Consider the following 23,628-nt stretch of genomic DNA (forward strand, 5'->3'; position numbering starts at 1 on the left):
GAGGGAGGACACCATGGATGAATCAAGTAACGAGGCACTGTGGGTAGAATTCAGAAACAGGAAGGGGGCAGTTACTATGATGGGGGTGTACTACAGGCCTCCCAACAGTCCACGGGAAGTTGAAGAACAGATATGTAAGCAGATTCTGGATTGATGTGGAAATAATCGGGTTATTGTAGTGGGAGACTTTAATTTTCCTAATACTGACTGGAAATCCCTTAGGGTAGGGATCTGGATGGTGAGGAATTTGTTAAGTGTGTCCAAGAAGGTTTTTTGGAACAATTTGTGAATAGTCTGATTAGAGGGGGGCTGTACTGGACCTAGTACTCGTGAAAAAGCCCGGCAAGGTCATCAAAGTTACAGTGGGGGAACATATGGCGAACAGTGACCACAATTCCGTCAGCTTTCGGATAGTCATGGGTAAGGACGAGTGTTGTCCTAGGATTAAGATGCTAAATTGGGGGAAAGCTAACTGCAACCAGATAAGGCAGGATTTGGAGATAGTTGTTTGGGAGAGGCTCTTTGAGAGTAAATCCACATTTGGTATGTGGAAGTCTTTTAAGGAGCAGTTGATGGGAGTGCAGCACAGGCATATGCCAGTAAAGAGGAAGGACAGGAAAGGCAGAACTCAGGAACCATGGATGACCAGGGAAATTGAGAGTCAGGTCAAAAAGAAAAAAGATGCATACGTGAGGTACAGGCAACTAAAAACAGATGAAGCACTTGAAGAATACAAGGAAAGTAGAAAAGAGCTCAAGCAGGGAATTAGGAGGGCAAAAAAAAGGGGGTCAATGTCCTTGGCAGAATCTCAAGGCATTTTATACGTTTATTAGGAACAAGAGGGTAGCGAGAGAAAGAGTTGGTCCACTCAAGGACAAAGGAGGGAAATTATGTGTTGAATCAAAGGAAGTAGATGAGATCCTTAATGAGTATTTTGCATCGGTATTCATAAAGGAGAGGGACACATACATTGGTGGTGTCTCAGAGGGATGTGTAAACACTTTAGAACAGGTCGGGAGGAAGTGTTAGATGTGTTAAAAAGCATTAAGGTAGACAAATCCCCAGGGCCAGATGGCATCTATCCCAGATTACTGAGGGAGACAAGAGATGATATCGCTGGGCCTCTAACAGAAATCTTTGTATCCTCGTTGGCCACAGGTGAGTTCCAAAGGATTAAAGGATAGCCAATGTTGTACCGTTATTTAAGAAGGGTTGCAAGGATAACCTCGGTAATTATGGGCCAGAGAGCCTGATGTCAGTGATAGTGAAATTGTTGGAAACGATTCTCAGAGATAGGATCTATGCACATTTGGAAATGAATGGTCTTATTAGCGACAGACAGCATGGTTTTGTACGAGGGAGATCAGATCTCACTAATTTGATTGAGTATTTTGAGGCGGTGACAAAAATGATTGACGAGGGAAGGGGTGTGGATGTTGTCTACATGGACTTTAGTAAAGCATTTAATAAGGTCACTCATGGCAGGCTGGTGCAAAAGGTTAAATCACATGGGGTCAGGGGTGAACTAGCTGGATGGATTCAGAACTGGCTTGACCATAGAAGACAGAGGGTAGCAGTGGAAGGATGTTGTTCCGAATGGAGGTCTGTAACTCGTGGTGTTCCCCAGGGATCAATACTGGGACCTCTGCTGTTTGTGATATATAAAAATGACTTGGAAGAAAATGTAGCAGATCTGATTAGCACATTTGCGGAGGATACTAAGATTGCAGGAGTTGCGGATAGTAATGAAGATTGTCAGAGAATACAACAGGATATAGGTAGGCAGCAAAATTGGGCGGAGAAATGGCTGATGGAATTTAATCTGGACAAATGTGAGGTGATGCATTTTGGTAGATCCAATTCAGGTGGGAGCAATAAAATAAATGGCAGAACTATCAGGAGCATAGAGACACAGAGAGATCTGGGCGTGCAGGTCAACAGATCCTTAAAAGTGGCAGCACAGGTGGAAATGGTGGTAAAGAAAGCAGATGGCATGCTTGCCTTCATAGGACGGGGTATTGAGTATAAAAAACTCAAAAATTATGTTAGTTAAATTGAACGTTGGTTTGGCCACATTTGGAATACTGTGTCCAATTCTAGTCACCGCATTGCCAGAAGGACGTGGAGGCTTTGGAGAGAGTACAGAAAAGGTTTACCAGGATGTTGCCTGGTATGGAGGGTATTAACTATGAGGAACGATTGAATAAACTGGGATTGTTCTCCCTAGAGAGATGGAGGCTGAGGGGCGACGTGCTACAAGTTTATAAAATTATTAGGGGTGTAGATAGGGAGAACAGTTGGAGGCTTTTTTCCAGGGTGGAATTGAAAATTACAAGGAGGCAAAAGTTCAAGGTGAGGGGGGATAGGTTCAGTGGAGATGTGCAGGAGATGTTCTTTTTACACAGGGTGGTGGTGGCCTGGAATGCACTGTCAAGTGAGGTGGTTGAGGCAGATGCTTTAGCGACCTTTAAGACTTATCTGGATAGTCACATGAACAGGCAGGGTATTGGAGGATACAGGCAGTTGATCTAGATAGGACACGTGATTGGTGCCGGCTTGGAGGGCTGAAGGGCTTGTTCCTGTGCTGTATTGTTCTTTGCCTTCGATATCGGTCTCCCACGTGGAACCTGATCAAAGGCCTTGCTGAAGCCAAAGTAGACTACGTCAAATGCATTTTCCACATCTACACACCTGGTCACCTCTTCGAAAAATTCAATAAAGTTGGTCAGATATGACCTCCTCTACAAAACAATGATGACTGTTCCTGATTAATCACTGCCTCTCCAAATGCAGATTAATTCGGTCTTTTGGAATTGCTTCCAATAGTTTCCCCACCACTGTGATTAGACTGACTGGCTTGTAGTTTCCTGGTTTATCCCTTCGTCCCTTTTTGAATATGGTATCACATTTCCTCCAGTGCTCCAGCACCCCTCCTGTGGCAAAGAGAGGAATTAAAAATGATTGGAGCATGTTGGCCCTGTTCCCTATTCCCTTCTTGAATGCGTCCCACTGTTCTGTCACAGATTTACCTAAAAGTGTCTGTTCCCAGTCCACTCTGGCCAAATCTTCTCTGATCTTATTAAAATCATCCTGTCCCCAGTTTGGAAATTTGATCTCAGACCCATCCTTGTCCTTTTCCATAACAATCCTGAATCTAACGGAGTTATGATCACTGTCTACAATATGCTTCCCCATTGATACTTCAACCATTTGCCCAACTTAGTTACCGAAAATTAAATAGTGTGGCTTAAAAGTTTCTCCTGGATACATTTTAAGAATTCCACCCCCTCTGAACCTTTCACACTATGGCTACCCCAGTTAATATTGGGGAAGTTGAAATCACCCACTGTCATTACCCTATTACTTTATACGTCTCAAAAATCTGCTCTTCTATTTCTCGCGGACTGTTGGGGGCCTATAGAACACCCCCAGCAATGTGATTGCTCTTTTTTTGGTTTTTAAGTTCTGCCCATATTGTTTCAGTTCCTTCGTATAGCTGTAATTGATTCCCTGATCAAAATTGAGACACCCCCTCCTCTTTTCCGTCCTTTCCTATCTCACCTGAAGATCCTGTACCCTGGAATATTGAGCAGCCAATTCTGCCCCTCTCTCAACCATGTCTCAGTGACAGCATTGTCATCAAATCCCCATGTTTAATTTGTGCCTCTATTAATCTGCCTTATTCGTCAGACTCCTTGCATTAAAATAAATACCATCCAATCTTGCCAAACCCTTGTAACTTAACTGGTCTAGACATTCTATGCCTTCCTGACTCACTTGATGTCTCTTCTGATTTTGGCTGTGCATCTACCCTGTTGAACCTACTCTCAGGAATCCAGGCCCCCGACAAGTTAGCTTAAACCCTCCCCAACTGCACGAGCAAACCTCCCTGCAAGGTTACTGGTCCCATTTCGGTTCAGGTGCAAACCGTCCACCTTGTACAGATCACACTGTCCCTAAAAGCATGCCTCCTCCACCATTTCCCCAGCCATGCATTCATCTATTTCTATACACACCAGCACGTGGCACTGGAAATAATCAGAGATTACTACCTTCTGTTTTTAATCTACTTCCTAAAATCTGCTTTCAGGATCTCATCCCTTTTTCTGCCTAAATCATTGGAATCAATGTGTGCAATGATATCTGTCTGTTTGTCCTTCCTCTTCAGTATGCCCTGCAGTCCTTCAGTGACTTCCCTGACCGTGGCACCATGGAGGCAACATACCAGCCTCCAGTCAATTTTGCAGCCACAGAAACCCATGTCTGTTCCCCTTACAATTGAATCCCCTACCACGATTACCCTGACATTCTTCCTCCTCCCCTCTTGTACAACGGACCCACCCATGGTGTCATGAAGTTAGCTGCCATTGCTTGCCTCTACACCGATCTCCCCCAACAGTATCCAAAACAGTATATCTGTTAGAAAGGGGGGTGGCCACAAAGGACTCCTGCACTATCTGGCTTCTTCTACTCTGCCTGGTGTTCACCCATGCCCTTTCTGCCTATTCAATCCTCACCTGCGATGAGACCACCTCCCTGAACATGCTATCCAGAACTTGCTCAGCATCACGGATGTTCCTCAGTGAATCCACCTCAGTTCCAATTCAGAAATGCAGTTAGCCAGTAGCTGCAGTTGGACACACTTCCTGCACACGTTGTCACCAGGGCAAACGGAGGCTTGCGTGATTTGCCACATAGTACAGGCGGAGCACATCACAAGTGCAAATTCTCCTGCCATGGCTACCCTTAAGCCGATTATTTACTCCCTTTTTAATAAAACATTAAGTTATAGAAGAATACTATTTACTTCCCTCCCTTAGGCTAACTTTACTTCCTTTACCCTACTTTGTTCATTTATATTACTTTATTAAAATTACCCTGACTTACACTTATTTGCACTGTTTCTAAGTTACTCCCCTCCTCCAAGAAAAAGCACAGAATAGAATACACTCCCCTTGCCTGGATGAATGCAACTGCAGCAACAGAAGCACAGTGGCTAGCACAGTTGCTTCTCAGCTCCAGGGTCCCAGGTCCAATTCCCGGCTTCGGTCCCTGTCTGTGGGGAGCCTGCACGTTCTTCCCGTGTCTGTGTGGGTTTCCTCCGGGTGCTCCGGTTTCCTCCCACAGTTCAAAGATGTGCAGGTTAGGTGGATTGGCCATGATAAATTGCCCTTAGTGTTCAAAAAGTTTAAGTGAGGTTGCTGGGTTATGGGGATAGGGTGGAGGCGTGGTCTTAAGTAGGGTGCTCTTACCAAGAGCCAGTGCAGACTTGATGGGCCGAATGGCTTCCTTCTGCACTGTAAATTCTATGATTCTATGAACACTCAAGAAGATTGACACCATCGAGAACAAAGGAGCCCATTTGATTGGCACACCATCCACAAACATTCACTCTCTCCACCACCGATGCACAGTAGCAGCACTGTATACCATGCACAAGATACACTGCAGCAACTCACCAAGGCTTCTTAGACAGCACCTTCCAAATCCTCAACCACTATCATCTAGAAGGACAAGAACAACAGAGGCATGGGAATGCAACCACCTTAAAAGTTCCCCGCTTCCAGATACCAGCCCATTCACTTAGCCTATCCAAATCCGTCTGCAGACTTCCAGTATCCTCTGCACTTTTTGCTTTACCATTCATCTTAGTGTTGTCTGCAAACTTGGATACATTGCCCTTGGTCCCCAACTCCAAATCATCTATGTAAATTGTGAACAATTGTGGGCCCAACACTGATCCCTGAGGGACACCACTAGCTACTGATTGCCAACCAGAGAGACACCCATTAATCCCCACTCTTTGCTTTCTATTAATTAACCAATTCTCTATCCATGCTACTACTTTACCCTTAATGCCATGCATCTTTATCTTATACAGCAACCTTTTGTGTGGCACCTTGTCAAAGGCTTTCTGGAAATCCAGAATACCACATCCATTGGCTCCCTGTTATCTACCGCACTGGTCCTCAAAAAATTCCACTAAATTAGTTAGGCACAACCTGCCCTTTATGAACCCATGCTGTGTCTGCCCAATGGGACAATTTCCATCCAGATGCTTCGCTATCTCTTCCTTGATGATAGATGCCAGCATCTTCCCTACTACCGAAGTTAAGCTCACTGGCCTATAATTACCCGCTTTCTGCCTACCTCCTTTTTTAAACAGTGGTGTCACGTTTGCTAATTTCCAATCCGCCGGGACCACCCCAGAGTCTAGTGAATTTTTGTAAATTATCACTAGTGCATTTGCAATTTCCCTAGCCATCTCTTTTAGCACTCTGGGATGCATTCCATCAGGGCCAGGAGACTTGTCTACCTTTAGCCCCATTAGCTTGCCCATCACTACCTCCTTAGCGATAACAATCCTCTCAAGGTCCTCACCTGTCATCGCCTCATTTCTATCAGTCACTGGCATGTTATTTGCGTCTTCCACTGTGAAGACCGTCCCAAAAACCTGTTCAGTTCCTCAGCCATTTCCTCATCTTCCATTGTTAAATCTCCCTTCTCATCCTCTAAAGGACCAATATTTACCTTAGCCACTCTCTTTTGTTTTATATATTTGTAGAAACTTTTACTATCTGTTTTTATATTCTGAGCAAGTTTACTCTCATAGTCTATCTTACTCTTCTTTATCGCTTTTTTAGTAGCTTTCTGTTGCCCCCTAAAGATTTCCCAGTCCTCTAGTCTCCCACTACTCTTTGCCACTTTGTATGCTTTTTCCTTCAATTTGATACTCTCCCTTATTTCCTTAGATATCCACGGTCGATTTTCCCTCTTTCTACCGTCCTTCCTTTTTGTTGGTATAAAACTTTGCTGAGCACTGTGAAAAATCGCTTGGAAGATTCTCCACTGTTCCACCATAAAGTCTTTGCTCCCAGTCTACCTTAGCTAGTTCTTCTCTCATCCCATTGTAATCTCCTTTGTTTAAGCACAAAACACGAGTGTTTGATTTTACCGTCTCATCCTCCATCTGTATTTAGTTCTTCTCTCTGCTAGTTCTTCTCTCATCGTAATCGCCTTTGTTTAAGCACAAAACACGAGTGTTTGATTTTACCTTCTCACCCTCCATCTGTATTTTAAATTCCACTATATTGTGATCGCTCCTTCCGAGAGGATCCCTAACTATGAGATCATGAATCAATCCTGTCTCATTACACAGGACCAGATCTAGGACCGCTTGTTCCCTCGTAGGTTCCATTACATACTGTTCTAGGAAACTATCGCGGATACATTCTATAAACTCCTCCTCAAGGCTGCCTTGACCGGCCTGGTTAAACCAATCGACATGTAGATTAAAATCCCTCATGATAACTGCTGTACCATTTCTACATGCATCCGTTATTTCTTTGTTTATTGCCTGCCCCACCACGTGGTATCTCACAAAGGAATAGTCCATAGTCAGTGTCTTGCCAATTCCCGAGCCTGGTCAAGAATTCCATCACGGATTCTCCAGGTGTCCTTCCAGCATGTTAAGCTTGTAACACTGGAGAATGATCGCTGATCTTGGGTCAATACGATTTGCCACTAACTCTACCAGCTTGTTGAAGTTTTGAGCCCGGGGCTGCTGGGTACCTCAAGCTCTTAATTATGTCAGGGCTCCACAAGTAGTCAGAAGGATTACCTTGCATAAGTCATCATCTTCCGTGCTGTTAGCACAAAAAAAGGGCATTCTTTTGGAGACAGTCCTCTACACACACATCATACAACTCAAGTTTTCCGAATGGAGGCATTTTCGGGTTATCCTTGCACTTCAGATCACAAGACCTTGTCCATATGTCCAAAGATCTGCGGTCAAGATTTGGCCAGTTTAATCACACGAAGACCCATGACATTAGCTTGCAACCCTGAGGTGGTGCCATCCTTGAATCAAGGGACAGCCGATAACAACATAAATTGCAAAAGGACAAAAATGTATCCCTGGATATTTTTAACCTACTTGATAAATGTAATCAGATTTACTAAATGTGCTGGTGTCAGATATCTAGTGAAAGAAGATCAATACTGGGCCAGCCTTCATTTTTATTATGCTGATGGGTCATCTAATTTGGACAGCTTGGATTTCTTCCACAATCTTAGAAATATGACTAAATTTAACACAGACCACTGCCTTTCTAGCATCGATTTGTTTCAGTCAGCTATCCCTACAACCACTAAATGCATCCTACCCTTTGTAGGGGTCAGTTTTCTGACAACAATATTTTGCTTTCTCATAATATCAAAGTTGTCCAAACTGCCAAGGACTAAGCACCTTATATTAAATCTGAAGACTGAATTGGAAATTCATATAGTGACAGTTAAGACATAATTTAAATTACAGTCCCTGAAAGCATCATTTAAACTTTAACTACCATTGAAAATGCTGAATCACAGTGAGACACAATGGCATGTTGCTCCATTCATACCTTATATTCACAGTTTGTATTAGACATTAGGGTTCATAGTGCCTTGAAAGCAACAATTAACAATGGGGTACTCTGGGCAGATGTAAAATATTCCTCATAGCAGGTGGAGATCTTCATTCCTTTCCAAATGAAATAGATTAAATTAGTACCCTGGTTTGGCAAAACTTCAACTGGTCTCTGATAAGAAACTGTCAAAAAGATTTGCACTCAGTGAAATTCTGAAAAATATCACGATTGGTAAGATTGTTTACTTGGTCTTTAATATTTAGTTTTGCTGCACACCAAATTAATAGCAACAGTGGCCAAATTAATGTGCTACATAAAGCATTGACATTTACTCCAAATGTGGTGCTCCATTTTCTTTGACCTGCTTAATGTCAGGCTGTAAAACATGTAATACAAAACAGCCTCTACAGTAATACGCAAAAGGAAGAAGATTTTTAAAAACCTGGTTCTTAGCGTTCTCTTGACTATCAAGTTACCTTAAAATTCTGTACACACTCACTTCCATTCCAAAAAAGATAATCATTCAATACTTCAGTGTCTGTCATCATTCTAATCAAGTGCACCTGTCACCTAATGAAATGCCCCAGTTTAATACGCAGTATTACCTCCCAACAGACTAAAAAAAATTGCATCACTTTGCACTTCCATACCGACAAGTTAAAATATAGATGCATTTTGGATTTGTAAATTGTCCTGCAGCCTGGATTTTTTTATCAATAGATTTTTAGTGTTTTAAAGATTTGCTTTTCTCTCCAAACCAGAGAGCTCCTGCCACTAAAATGGCAGACAAGCAATGTGTTCCCACGTCTTTCCAGAGCTGCTCTTAAACCAAGTGCCAGGAAACATGCAAGCGGAACTCAAAAATAAATTCATGTTCCTGTTTACTGTCACTTCACGAGAAGGCAACTTGCTCTTGTTCAACATCTTCCAACAACTCAATTAGGTCAATCTTTGCTGCATATCAGACACTGAATGCCCTTGTATAGATTTTTTACAAAACTGCTGTAAAGCCTCAGAGTGCAATGATTCAATTGGTTGATGTCATTGCCTGAATGCTTCAAACACCCAGTCATCTGCTGGTACAGAGAATAAACATAAGAAATGACAAGTGAAAAAGGTAATACTGCTTATTAAACTGGCTGCAGCAACAGACCATGCCTAAATTAACCAGGATTCTATTCAATCCAATCAATTTCTCAACTGAAAGCTCGGTATTAATATTCAATTGTGCCCAAGTGGTTAAGGAGTTCAAAACCCTCGTGGATGATATGGAAACTATAGTAAAATTTCAAACAGAAGTGAGGTCAACTTTCATCTGATAAAAGGCACACATTTCCCAAAAGATAAACAAGAACTCTACAATGGAGACACTCATCATAAACAGTATTCACTGCTCTGGTCAAACACCAAAAGTTCCTGCGCCTGGCCTTTAGCTATGTTCAACAGTTGAAATAAGGGATTACCATTTTATCTATGAACGAGCCTTATATAATTCACAAATTATCTTGCCACCAAGGCACTTAAATCACAAATATTTAATGCAGTTTACAGACCACCTTGGATTGAAAGCTAGTGACCCGATTTTAGTAATATGTCAGACATTAAAATGTGTTTTAAGTCCTCACTTTATTAGCTGACATTAAGTACTGTGGAACAGACACAGGCAGAATAAATTGGATGATTTTCAGCCAGACAGCAAGACAGTACTGCCCAAGAAACTAAGGCAGCTGTAGCATTTTATGACAAGCTTTTTGACATAAGTCCAGTAATGAAGTAGAAACAGAAATCAATACAAAGTTCAATTACATGAATGATTGAGTGTGAATAGTTTTATTTATGTTTTAACAAAGGTTTACTGCTTCTCAATAGCTCAGTTGGTAAACCAGGATTCTAGCCTGGTTCTGGACTTTAGCCAAACAGAATAGGAAGATCAAAATAAAAACAGAAAATGCTGGAAATACTCAGTAGGTCTGCGTAGAGAGAAACAGATTTAGTTTTCCTTGCCCTGAAAATTTGGGCTGGATTTAACACTTCCCAACAATATGTTTGAAGGGAGGAGGGCATGTTAAATCCAGTGGGTGGCCTGGGTAACCTGCCACTACTGGCATTTAACCCGAGGTTGAATCTGCAGTATTTGGCTTTTGTGAGAATAGGAAGATATCTGGGGTTAATATAGTATGACCACACTAGGGGCATTACAACCAGTTCCAGTACTCATCGGTAAAGCAGTGGAGAAAGTCATGTTGCCTATGTAGCCACCTGGGATGGCCAACTCCCGACGTAAAATGGAGAACAGCAAAGGCTGAAGGGAAATTCAGCCAACACAGGCAGAAACTAGCAGGCGCAAGTTTACTGTGTATTATACTCTGCAAAAGCCCAGACAGCATCGATACAAGCAGCCATCTGCATTATAATGTAGCAGCCATCTACATACTAATGAGCGATCCCCGGGAACAATCAAAATATTTGGGATAGACAAGGCCAAGCCAGACTCCTCGGCGGCAGCAGGAGCTAACACAAAAGAGGTTAACGGACACCTCAAGACCGCCCATCGATCAGGGAACCGCTCCAGTATTGGAGAAATCGAACCAAGCGATTGGAACAAAGTCCAATCACTTGGAACCAGGTACAGGGTCCGCCCCGAAAGGCGGGAAGCCCCTGGGGACTATAAAGTTAAGCCCCCAAGTTCAAATCGTTCTTCTTGACCGGGTCACTCAGCAACGCGAACCAACCCTTGACAGTGACCGGTTCAATTTCCGCCGAGATCCAGTAAGTCTTAAGTCAACGCTCGCTCCGAGATAGGCGCTCCTAGCTACAAGTCCGTACCAACTTCGAATACCGCAGACTCAGAACCCGAACAAAAGGCCATTTGTTCCCCTGACCTGGTGGGCCAGTCCGAAGCTAAGTATAGGCCTGTTAGTTGTAGAAGTAGCTTAGAAGTAGAATTTATGCATGAGTAGTGATTACGGTGTATAATAAATGTGCTTTGATTTGAATCTTACTAATTTGTGTATTGAGTTATTGATTATTACTTGAACTTGAACCTCCTGGCGGTATCATAAAGATACCTGGCGACTCAAGAGCAAAGGTTATAAAACAGCCAATTGAACCAACCAAAAGTTAGCAACAGCCCATCCAAATAGCCTTCCGATTAACCCTACTGTAAACTACTTGCTGAAATGTGTAAATGTTAACAGACAAGATAAGGGAGGGTGGGTGTGTATGTACTTATGTGTTTTTGCACATTTGTGCACAGGCACAAAGATAGGTTATTGGCACTGGATTTGGTGTACCGACACACGCTGTCTGGATTGACACAATAACTGAGATGGCCAGTGACAAAGTGAACCCGAACATGACTCAACAGCATTATCAGAGGAAAGGAAGTGAGAATAGAGTAAACAAAACCTTTCAAGCCTCTCTCTTTCAATATCTCTGAACACACTCAAACTATGAAAAAAAATGTAAGTAGTTCCATTGCTGAAAATTAGTCTTTCAGATCAATCAGCATAGGTCTGCATTCCCACCCAGAGGGGGGGGCAACTTGTCCTTCTTGAGATGTAGGCAACTGAGAGGCTCATGCAGCTGTAAAGCATCCAATCACCTCACAGATCCATTAGCACTTGTGACAAGGATGAGACTAGGACATGGACATAAGAACCTAAACAAAACACAAGGTGACAAAAAATGTATTCTGTGTCGTGTTGGGTGTTCTGGTTCACAAACAAGCCAACAATGCTGGAATTGGTGTAACGCTATTTTATTAACTGCTCAACTATGCTAACATACTGTAAACGTGGGTAGAAGCAATACCAGCTTAACTGTGGACCCTTTCCTATCACTAGCTATGGTGAGGCACTCAGCACATGGTGAATGTCTGTGATGTAGGCTGTGAGCTCTGTGCTCTGAGCTGGCCGCTGCCAAAATGAGCGGGAACTCTCCTGTCCCCCGTCTCGACAGGGCCTGTGCTCCCACCGGCGACCGGCCGCGGCGCTATGCATGCTGGTCGGTCCCACTGCACGTCCACCAGTGTGCGCACGTGACCGCACCATAATGTACCGATGCATACCATGACATTCTGTACCGGTAGTAACAGCAACGAATATATTCTTGACTTTAGATGAAGTCGATACTTAAGCAGTTTTTCATATTCCAGAAAATAAACTGAATAGGTTCCATTTCTTTGGATGTAAATGCAGCATATTGTGGCCATGTTGAATTGTCAGAGGCATGAAGTAATGTTCAATTGAGATTTTGTGCAATGATGTAAGCTGGGGTTCAAGCGAATTTATCCATAATTGATACCACTGCAAGTGACTTCAGTTGCTGTTAGAGGGCTCTCTTTGGCAGTCTGTTGTTCTTTTTATACCCTACTGTGTTTTGTTACATTTGTCTGCTGTTTTTTCAACACATCTCCCAGACCAGCACTTCTAAGGGAGCTCCTGTGGTGTACAACGTGATCCTTGGCCATCCATTGCACTTTCACTCTTAATCTCCTCTCTTTCACTGTTTAAACTCTTCTGGCTGAAATAGTTGGTTATACCTTAGCAGTAACTATAGGTTAACTGCTAGTTTAGAGTTAGTTACCTGGGCTCTTTGCCCATCTTCTGACCATATCTGCTCTTTTTATCAGTGAGTACGGGATCTTTGCTTAAACTTTCCTTCCAATTTCCTGATAGTCTCTGAACATCTAGCCGATTCTTCTCCATTAAACTGTACTGTAAAATTAATCTGCTGTGTCTCTGATCTGATGATCTGTTGCTGAAACTAAAAATTTCAGTTTTAAAGTCACTTTGTCTAGGGGACAGCTCATTCCCCATTACTGCTGTTATCTGCTGAACTTATAACTTTCCTCATCGACAGACTGGTTCCTGGCCAGAAATTAATCCTGGGCTTAAATTCATTTCTCCTTGGCCTTGGGTCTTACTCTGACCTCCAAGCTCTCTGCTATTTTTTAGCCCTGCTATTGATTCTGCACACCACTTGGTTTCTCCACCAATGTGTCCTCCAACAATCTAAACTTCAAGAAACATCTTGAGCATTATGCTCAACACCAGCCTCTGAGACTGGACATTTGATTGTTGATGTTCCAAATTGATTCCACACCTGACTCTGCCCCATCTCCATCAACTTTATTCCAGAATGGATCCACTGACTTTAACCCTGGACTCACTGTTATTGTCTCCTCCCAATTCCCTGTCCATTACCAGGACTAGCTATCCTACTCCTCCTATGTAACCAGGCATGTGTAAATTGAGTTCCCATATGTCAATCATGAGTACATTTTGGCTGCCACTCCAGACCCAAACCCATTACTTCAATTTGGCTTTTTTTCCTGTCCTTTGTTCTTCTTTTCTATTTACCCCTCCTAAAACCCCTCTGCTGTCATCAGGTCTTCTTTCATTTCACCCACCTTGGGTACTCCATCTTCCTAAATCCCTACCTCGACCCTATAGACTCCTTGACATTTCACTTTCCCCTTTTGATATCCTAGACTTCAATTCCCTTTTTGGTAAGCCTACAGCTTCACTCAGTCATTCTCTTGGTATCCTCCAAAGGGCCCACAGAGGAAGATGTCAATACAGTAACTTGAACTGCATGGGTACCTGTTCTCTTCACCTTGTCACCTAGTGCACCTGCTGGGAAATAATCCTTGAGATCTCCTTCCCAACATCATTGCCCGACGCCACAATTGGGATTCCCAATCGGGTGGGGAATGGACCGCCCTCCAAAAAATTGGTTTGACAGCCTGTCCTGATTCCCCATCCTCAGACTCAGCTCGCTACCTGCTCTGTGCCAGCATGAAGATGCAAATCAATGTGATTAAGGGGCTGGAAGCCCGATAAACCCCGCTCCCCGCCCGCTATCATGCTATTCACCGACCTCCACAGTGGGAAACCCTTCGAGCAGGTGTTTGGCCAAGCGTGTTCCTGGTGTGGTGGATTCCGAGATGGGATCAGTAGGTCAGTGCATAACGATTGAATAATGTTTTTTAATTTTTCCAATTAATGGGCAATTTAGCGTGGCCAATGCACCTACCCAGTGCATCTTTGGGTTGTGGGTGAGACCCATGCAGACACGGAGAATGTGCAAACTCAACACAGGCAGAGACCCTGGGATGGGATTGAACCCAGATCCTCAACGCTGTAAGGCAGCAATGCTAACCACCGCACCTCTGTGCCGCCCTGTCAGTGCATAACTGATGGTCCACCCCAAAGTCCATTAAAAGGCCACCCTCCCCCCACAAAACAAATCCTGCACCTCCCCACTAAACAGTAGAGGCATCCTCCCCCACCCAGTAGAGGCATCCTCCCCCTTCCCCACCCCCCAACCACAGAAAGAACAGATCACACCCCCACAACACACTGCATGAGAGTGATCTGATCCTCTCCCCTCCCCCCACCGGCTCCCTCCCCCACGGCCCCTCAGTCCCTCCACATGCATATTCCAGAAATTCCAGAATTTCAATCCGGTGAGCACTCCACCATACGTATTTTTACATGGTTAAAGAGAGTGATTCACACCTGGGTGCCGCTCCCAACATCAACGGAGACCAGTCCCAATTCTCCGCTGGCGGGTACACTTATTCTTCCAAACAGAATCCTGGCCATAGAGTCATAACATTTTACAGAACAGAAACAGGCCCTTCAATCCATCATGTCTTTGCCATCCATCAAATACCTATCCTTGCTAATCCCAGTTTCCAGCACTCGGTCTATAGCTCGTATGCTATGGCATTTCAAGTGCTCATCCAAAGCTTCAAAAATGTTGTGATGTCCCCACCTCTAGCATTCTTTCAGGCTGCAGTTGCAGTTTCCCAACACCCTCCGGGTGAAAACGCTTCACCTCAAATCTCTTCTAAATCTCCTATTCCTTCCCTTAATCTATGCCCCCTGGTTATTGACGCCTCTACTAAGGGGAAAGGTTTTTTCCTATCTATATTCCTCACAATTTGTACACTGTGAAGGTCGGTGAATAGCATGAAGTCGCCTCTCAGCCTTCTCTGCTCAAAGGAAAACAACCCGAACCTATCCAGTCTTTCTTCACAGCTGAAACTTTCCAGCCCAGGCAACAACCTGGTGAATCTCCTCTGCACCCATTCTTGTGCAGTCACATCCTTCCTACAATGTGGCAACCAGAACTGCATACAGTACGCTCACTGTGTCCTATCGAGCTTTTTATCCAGCTCCATCATAACCTCCTTGCTCTTATATTCTATTCCTCGGCTACAGGCAAGTATTTGATATGGCATTTTAACTTACCTGCACTGCTGCCTTCAGGGGTCTTTGGACTGCAAAGTCGCTCTCATCTTCTGTACCTCCTAGCATTCTTGCATTCATTGTGTATTCCCTTGCCTTGTTAGACCTCTCAGAATGGATCACCTCACACTGTTCAGGATTAAATTATATTTGCCACTCTTCTTCCCATCTAACCAGCCAGTCTATATCATCCTGTAATCTAAGACTTTCCATCTCGCTATTTACCACACCACCAATTTTCAGGTAGTTTGCGAACGTATTGATCATACCCCTTGCATTCACATCTAGCTCATTCATGTACACTACAAACAGCAAGGGACCCAGCACCAATCCCTGTGGTACACCACTAGACGCAGGCTTCCAGTCACAAAGCATTTAACCATTGCCCTCTGCCTACTAACAACCTTCAACCATTACACTCTCCCTACTAACAACCTTCAACCATTACCCTCTGCCTCCTAAACACCTTCACTGTTTTTCACTTTCAGCTTCCGCACTGAATGATTACCAATTCTCAACAATTTCAACCTCCATCTCAACTCAAGCTCTTTCCCCTCTGAATTAATTGCCCACTTATCCCTATTCTTTTTCCTCCATATGAATTCTATGATCCATATTCACAAGCACCCCCTTGACATCACCATCTCATGCGAACGTCTACCTCCAGTTGTTAATCACAGATAAGGCACTTATGCTAACTTTCTTGTAATCCCTCTCCAACCACACTTTTCTTCCCACTCCCAAATCTACTTTTTGGGAGTGGAAGATGCATGGAGCAATCCCACCCCCCCCCCCAAAGTCACAGACAATCAAGCCGGGAAAATGCCAAATATCCAGCCTTTGGCTCATCTTATGATCCCCGGAGAACAATTCACCTTGAAAAATATATTTGAATTTCGAATGACTGACTGGAATGATCACACAACAAGATTTCAAATTTTAAGATGTTTACTGCAACAAACAAACTAAAAGCATGATTGCTTAAACACTATTCAATGGGCAATGTATACTTTATAGAAAATACATTTCCCATTTTCTTGTTATACGTTATGTTGTCTCTAAGTGGAAACTATTCTCCAGGAAGCAGTCCTAATTTATGCCCAGTTCCAGATGGCTTGCTTCCTCTTTCTTTTCCTAAACGGGGTCTTTTTGTCTATCACTATCCACACACCATCAATCCAATATGTCCAGTTACTTTAAATGTTTGTTTTGTGTCACCTAATTATTGTTTTTTCTATGGTCCGCAATTTCCTGGCTCACCAGCATTTGGGAGGTATCCCAAAAATGCACTGAGAAATTTCTCTCGGAGGTTCCCAAGTAAAGGTTTGCATCAAAATTGTCGAGAACACTAACTCCTCCTGGATAATGGAGTTGCGCTGGGAACCATCCAACAAAGTGATTTAAATCACTAACTTCAGATGGTTCTGCCATTGTTACGGTAATAGTGAGAAGAAAGAAAAGCATTTCCAACTTCAGCAATTTTAACACCAGGCTGAGCCCCACTTGGAAGACCTCCCACACTCCTGAACCACCCAGAGTTCCCCCTACCACTAAGAACTCCTGCCTTGGTACCCTCTACTTTCTCCATCCCGCTCGGCAACCCCCCCTGACCTGGCACCGCTCCACCCAGACTCAACCCACACCACTCCGACCCAACCCCAACCCCTCAAATATCTGACCTCACTCCCCCCATGTTTGATCCCCCCTCCCCCTAAACCTCTGATTTGCAACCCTCAATTATGTTAAAACTTTTCAGCTGCACCTTCACAAGATTCACAGGATTAAGGTTCCGGGGATGAATAAGTTCCATTATAGAAATTGGCTGGCGAAGTTAGGAATCTTTTTGTTCAAGAAAATAATTGGCTGACTAGACCGATCTCGCTCCTTAATGTAGATGCTAAGTTGCTGGCAAAAATGTTGGCCACGAGGATTGAGGACTGTGTCCCGGGGGTGATTCGCGAGAACCAGACGGGATTCGTAAAGAGTAGGCAGTTAAATACTAATGTGCGAAGGATCCTAAATGTGATAATGATGCCATCGGTGGAGGGAGAAGCGGAGATAGTGACAGCCACGGACGCGGAGAAGGCCTTTGATCGGGTAGAGTGGGAGTATCTCTGGGAAGCGTTGAGGCGGTTTGGGTTTGGGGGAGGGTTTATTAGTTGGGTTAAGCTCCTGTATAAAGCCCCGGTGGCGAGTGTGGTCACGAACCGGCGGAGGTCGGAGTATTTCCGGCTGTATCGAGGGACGAGGCAGGGGTGCCCCCTGTCCCCTCTGCTGTTTGCATTAGCAATTGAACATTTGGCCATGGCGTTAAGGGAGTCGGGGAAATGGAAGGGGGTGGTTCGAGGGGGAGAGGAACATCGAGTGTCGCTGTACGCAGACGACCTGTTGCTGTATGTGACAGATCCAGTGGAGGGGATGGTGGAGGTAATGCAGATCCTACAGGAGTTTGGAGATTTTTCCGGCTATAAGCTCAATGTGGGAAAGAGTGAGCTCTTTGTGATCCATCCGAGGGCCAGGGAAGAGGGATAGACGACCTACCATTGAGGAGAGCGGAAAGGAGCTTTCGATACTTGGGGATTCAGGTAGCTAGGAGCTGGGGGGCACTGCACAAACTTAATTTGACGTGGTTGGTGGAACAGATGGAGGAGGATTTCAAAAGGTGGGACATGTTGCCACTCCCGTTGGCGGGTAGGGTACAGTCGGTTAAAATGATGGTCCTCCCGAGATTTCTTTTTGTATTCCAATGCCTCCCAATGGTGATTACTAAGGCCTTCTTTAAGGGGGTAAGCAGGAGCATTATGGGATTTGTGTGGGCGAGCAAGACCCCGCGGGTATGGAGGGGGTTCCTGGAGCACAGCAGAGATAGAGGAGGGTTGGCATTGCCGAATTTGGCTGGTTACTATTGGGCAGCCAACGTGGCAATGATCCGTAAATGGTTGATGGAGGGAGAGGGGGCGGCGTGGAAGAGGTTGGAGATGGCGTCCTGCAAGGGAACGAGCCTGGGGGCGCTGGTGACGGCACCGCTGCCGCTCGCCGACAAGGTACACCACGAGCCCGGTGGTTGCAGCAACGTTAAAGATCTGGGGGCAGTGGAGATGACACAGGGGTGCGACGGGAGCCTCGGTGTGGTCCCCAATCAGAGACAACCATCGGTTTGTCCCAAGAAGGATGGACGGGGGGTTTCAGAGCTGGCATCGGGCAGGGATTAGAAGAATGGGGGACCTGTTCATTGACGGGACGTTTGCGAGCTTAGGGGCGCTGGAGGAGAAGTTTGGGCTACCCCCAGGAAACGCTTTCAGGTACATGCAAGTGAGGGCATTTGTGAGGCGGCAGGTGAGGGAATTTCCGCTACTCCCGGCGCAGGGGATTCAAGATAGGGTGATTTCGGGCGTATGGGTCGGAGAGGGCAAGGTGTCGGCGATACACTAGGAGATGAAAGAAGAGGGGGAGTCTTTGGTAGAGGAGCTGAAGGGTAAATGGGAGGAGGAGTTTGGGGAGGAGACTGAGGAGGGGCTATGGGCTGATGCCCTAAGTAGGGTTAATTCCTCTTCCTCGTGTGCCAGGCTTAGCCTGATACAATTTAAGGTGGTTCATAGAGCGCATATGACGGGGGCGAGGTTGAGTAGGTTCTTTGGGGTGGAGGACAGACGTGGGAGGTGCTCAGGAAGTCCGGCGAACCATGTCCATATGTTTTGGTCATGCCCGGCACTGGAGGGGTTCTGGAGGGGAGTGGCGGGAACAATATCTAAGATGGTGAAAGTCCGGGTCAAGCCAAGCTGGGGGCTAGCACTATTTGGAGTAGTGGACGAGCCGGGAGTACAGGAGGCGAAAGGGGCCGGCATTCTGGCCTTTGCGTCCCCAGTAGCCCGGCACAGGATCTTGCTAATGTGGAAGGAGGCGAAGCCCCCCAGCGTGGAGGCCTGGATAAATGATATGGCTGGGTTTATCAAGTTGGAAAGGATAAAGTTTGCCTTGAGAAGGTCTGCGCAGGGGTTCTACAGGCGGTGGCAACCGTTCCTAGATCATCTCGCGGAGCGTTAGATGAAGGTCAGACAGCAGCAACAGCAACCCGGGGGGGGGGGGGGGGGGGGACATCGTTCGTGGGGGGGGGGGGGTGTCTGGGGGGCATTTGAGCAAGAAAACACATAAATGATCCGGAAACTGACATGTACGGGAAGAATCCAATGTACAAAGTTCTGTATCTTATTGACTTGCCATGTTCATGTCTTGCCACGCGAGTTCTCTTTCTTTTCTTTGTTACAGGGGGGGATTTGTTTGTACGGTGGAAAATATTGTTGAAAAATTCTTAATAAAAACGTATTTTTAAAAAAGAAAATAATTGGCTGAGAGGAGATTTGATAAACATACTCAAAGTCATGAGGGGTCTGGGAAGAATAGAACAGGAGAAACTGTTCCCACTCGTGAAAAGGTGGAGAATGAAAAGGGACAGTTATTTGTAAAGGGTGAATGTGCAGGGTTGTGGGGAGGAGGTTGAAGTGAATAGTTCATTCAGAGAGCCGGTGCAATGGGCCACATGGCCTCCTTCTGCACTCCAACAATTATTTTTTTTTAAACTCAAGGTGACATATTCAAGGTCATTTGAGTGGTCCATCCGTCCATCCCCCACCCCAATAGCTTTGATTGAAAGATCAATTTTTAAATTTAATTTTGAACACTTTTGAGTGATGGTGCCTCCACCAAGAAGCACCCTCTCCCATACTTAACCTTTTTTTTTCAACCTCATTCACTGGAAAGCCTCTGTTTACACATCCCAGCTTCAAGAGTCTGTCTGCCATCTTTCATTGGATGGGAACTTGCCCTCTGTCATTAATAGATGACCCAAGTAGGATGAGTGGTTTCTTCCCCACACCCCCCAGGGACAGGTTCGGGTCCTGGAATCAGTCCTGACCTCTGCTTCCCTTCCTTGGAGAGAAAATCCTCCTCACAACCACTTTACGTCTGGATGGAATGTTCTCCAGCTATAGTTTTTTAAAATCTCATGTTTAAATAACTCCTAGCATTGTTTTTTTTTAAGGAGTTAGTCACTTTCATACCACTCAACAGTTTATTTCCATCCCCTGTACAATTCATTTTTGGGCCAATACTTTCATTAGATTCAATTCATCTTTCCCTTTATCTATTTTCAGTGTGAGCCTAATTAGATTATGGTCAATTTTTCTGAAATTCCCTCTAACTTCAGGTCACTTAATTGCTGAGCTTCATTAGCTATGTTGACTGATTTTCTTCACAATGGACACAAATAATTGAGGATCCAGATTTGGACACAGTCTAAAATCCCCTTCCCAACTTCAGCAATGCCAGTTACCTTATTCTAATCTACTTTGTTCCAAATCATTTGCAACTGTAAACCTCTATGTGCCGATTTGCAAATCTCATTTTTTAATTACTAATATTCAGTGGTTTGCAATGTACTCCCAAGAAAGTAACAGAACCATTATTTCTTAACTCAATGCAGACACACACAGCTGTATTTTACAGAGTACCAAGGTCCCCACTGCACCCAGCTAAAACTTCAGTGGCGAGCCTGCCCACTATTCTGACACCTGGCCCAAAGCAAGTCAACACAGGGGCAGCACAAATTGCTTCAAGGTTGAGAATTCCACCCCTATTTTGGGATTAAGTCCTGCCATCGAGAAATGCCAGTCAATCGGATGTTTGGCAGCTCTATTTTCCAGCAGCACCATGCAGGAGTGGTGGTCACTACAGTCAGTTCCAATGAAGTAAAGCCTGGGCAAGGAGGTAAGCCAGAGGTCTTGCCTGGGCCAGCTTAGCAGGCCCAGATGAGGCATGTGATGCGTACAAGAGGCCAGGGAGGAGACTAATGAGAGAAGTATGACCTTGGGCAGGGCATGATGTTGGTGTAGAGTAGGAAGGCAACCAGAATGCAACCTGCTGGATCTACGAGTGCACACACCCCCACCGCACCGTCACCCCCACCTTCAAACCTGTCAACAGGAGAAAGCCCATACTTTCTCAGCAACATCAATAACGACTGGGTTCTTTCATTTTACTCTTGATTATAATGAGGTCAATCCTTATAATGAGGTCATAATGAGGTTCTGGGGCAATTTGCCGTTGCAACTTCTTTCAGTGGAGCTGGGCTACAATATTGAAAATTCCTCAAGTGAGCACCAAAGTTAAAAATTATTGACTGCATTTTGCTCAAAGCATGCCATTTTAATCATCTGTCACTGAGCTGGATTATGCCATTAGTTCTACAAGTTACTTGGATAATGTACATTAAAAAAAATAATAACTTCCCCCCCCCCCCCCTCAAAGCCAGGCTCCTCTTCACTTGCCAATTCTAAGCTATGATACTAAAAATTGAAATGTACTTGCTCGCCCAAAGAAAGCCATAGAGCTAAAAGTTTTAAATATTTGAGACATATTATTAAAATGTCCTCAAAACCACTTTGAAAATCATTATCATTTAAAATGGAATAATCTTTTCACCAGTATTTTTTTTTTTTTAGGTCCATATCTTTTAGGCTTTTGGTATGAAATCGCCCTCTGTTTCAAAGTGGTCCAATATGAAATGAGTTTAGCTAATCAAAATCAAACCATCCATGCAGAATAACAAAGTTCAAAATTGTTGATAATTTGGTAGCAAATCTCAATCTCATTCAAAAGCTGTAACATGTTTGTAATGGGGCGGAGGAGGGAAATAAAAAAGGTGTTTCTCTTGAGGCAAACACCACCGTGAAGTAAGAAGTGGAGGAGCTTTACTCTGTATCTCATTATGCTCATCTTTCCAGAACGTGCTTTATGTCAAAAGTTTGGGAAATTGAAATTGATAAGATGTCCCATTGCCAAGAATAGACGTCCTTAACTATGGCAAGGATAAAAAGAATAGGAAAACAAATTGCTTTTACAGCCATGAGGAGATGAGACTATAAGAGAGGTACATTCTCTGGATTGGCAATCATGAAATTTACAGATGTAAAACTGCAGGTATTCTCTGTTCCTTTGGTGATTCTATCACAAGAACGAAAGGCATGGAACAAAATTATGGCTTCTTTGTACACAAGTTAATAAGCAAATCGGCATCCACTTGCAATTCTTGTTGAGATAAGTTTGGGTGTTGTACATTAGAAAGTCAAATTGGCTGATGCAATGGCAAAGTATATATTTTGCCTTTTGAACTGGCAAAAGTACACATGGAGTTCAAAATCTTCAAAATTTCATTTAAAAAAGACTCCCTGCACAGGCACATTTATGCCCTTGTCTCAATCAAATTCCTCAAACACTGTGGCGTCCTCTTACCTTTCCAAATTGTGCATTTATCCATTTTGTGAATGTTTTCTTTTGAACATCTTCTCTTTCATCTGCAAATTTAGAATTAAAAGCATTCTTTAATAACATAGGTTTAAAATCTTTATTTCATCATTGAATGTAAAATGATGGATTTCACAACTCAATAAAATTGTAGACAACTTCTATCAGAACACTTTCTGTTCCTCTTGGCGATGGTGAAAGCTAATTGGTGAAATATCAGAAACATGTCCATCCCTCTGATTCGGAAAGGGTCAAATAAGTCATGATAATACATTAATGTGGAACTACATATGTTTGAAATCTAAAACAACAAAGAAGTGATGGAAATTGCAGGTCACTCAATCAGCAAAGTGCGTGACCTTCCTCAATATCTTTACAGATACTGACTGATTAGCTGTGTATTTGTAATATTTTCTATTATTGATACCATTCCCTCACTCTATGCCATCAAAGAGTATGGATGTATGCCCAGCACACAGTCATACTCACGAGACTGATAGGGATCAAATGTATATGTAGCCACCTCTTCTCTCCCCCAGAAAACATGAGTATGAAGATGGTGAAAGGCAAAAGTGTGAGAAAGACATCAAGTATATCTGTAAAGATTCATTTTGCCTATTTTTCCTCCCATGCACATGGGCAGATCAAGAGGCAATTTCAAT

General features: G+C 44.0%; 1 protein-coding gene across 14 annotated transcripts in view; it reads right to left on the reverse strand.

The window, feature by feature from the left end:
* dmd (dystrophin) overlaps positions 1 to 23,628 on the reverse strand; it is a 3,042,490-nt gene that overhangs the window by 2,355,884 nt on the left and 662,978 nt on the right. For all 14 annotated transcript variants that reach the window (XM_072513983.1, XM_072513987.1, XM_072513978.1 and 11 more), the window contains exon 2: positions 22,955 to 23,016. In XM_072513983.1, coding sequence (XP_072370084.1) covers positions 22,955 to 23,016 — 62 coding nt within the window. The remainder of the gene's footprint in view (positions 1 to 22,954; positions 23,017 to 23,628) is intronic.

This window comes from Scyliorhinus torazame, chromosome 8 (genome assembly GCF_047496885.1).
Source record: "Scyliorhinus torazame isolate Kashiwa2021f chromosome 8, sScyTor2.1, whole genome shotgun sequence".
NCBI classification, from domain to species: Eukaryota; Metazoa; Chordata; class Chondrichthyes; order Carcharhiniformes; family Scyliorhinidae; genus Scyliorhinus; species Scyliorhinus torazame.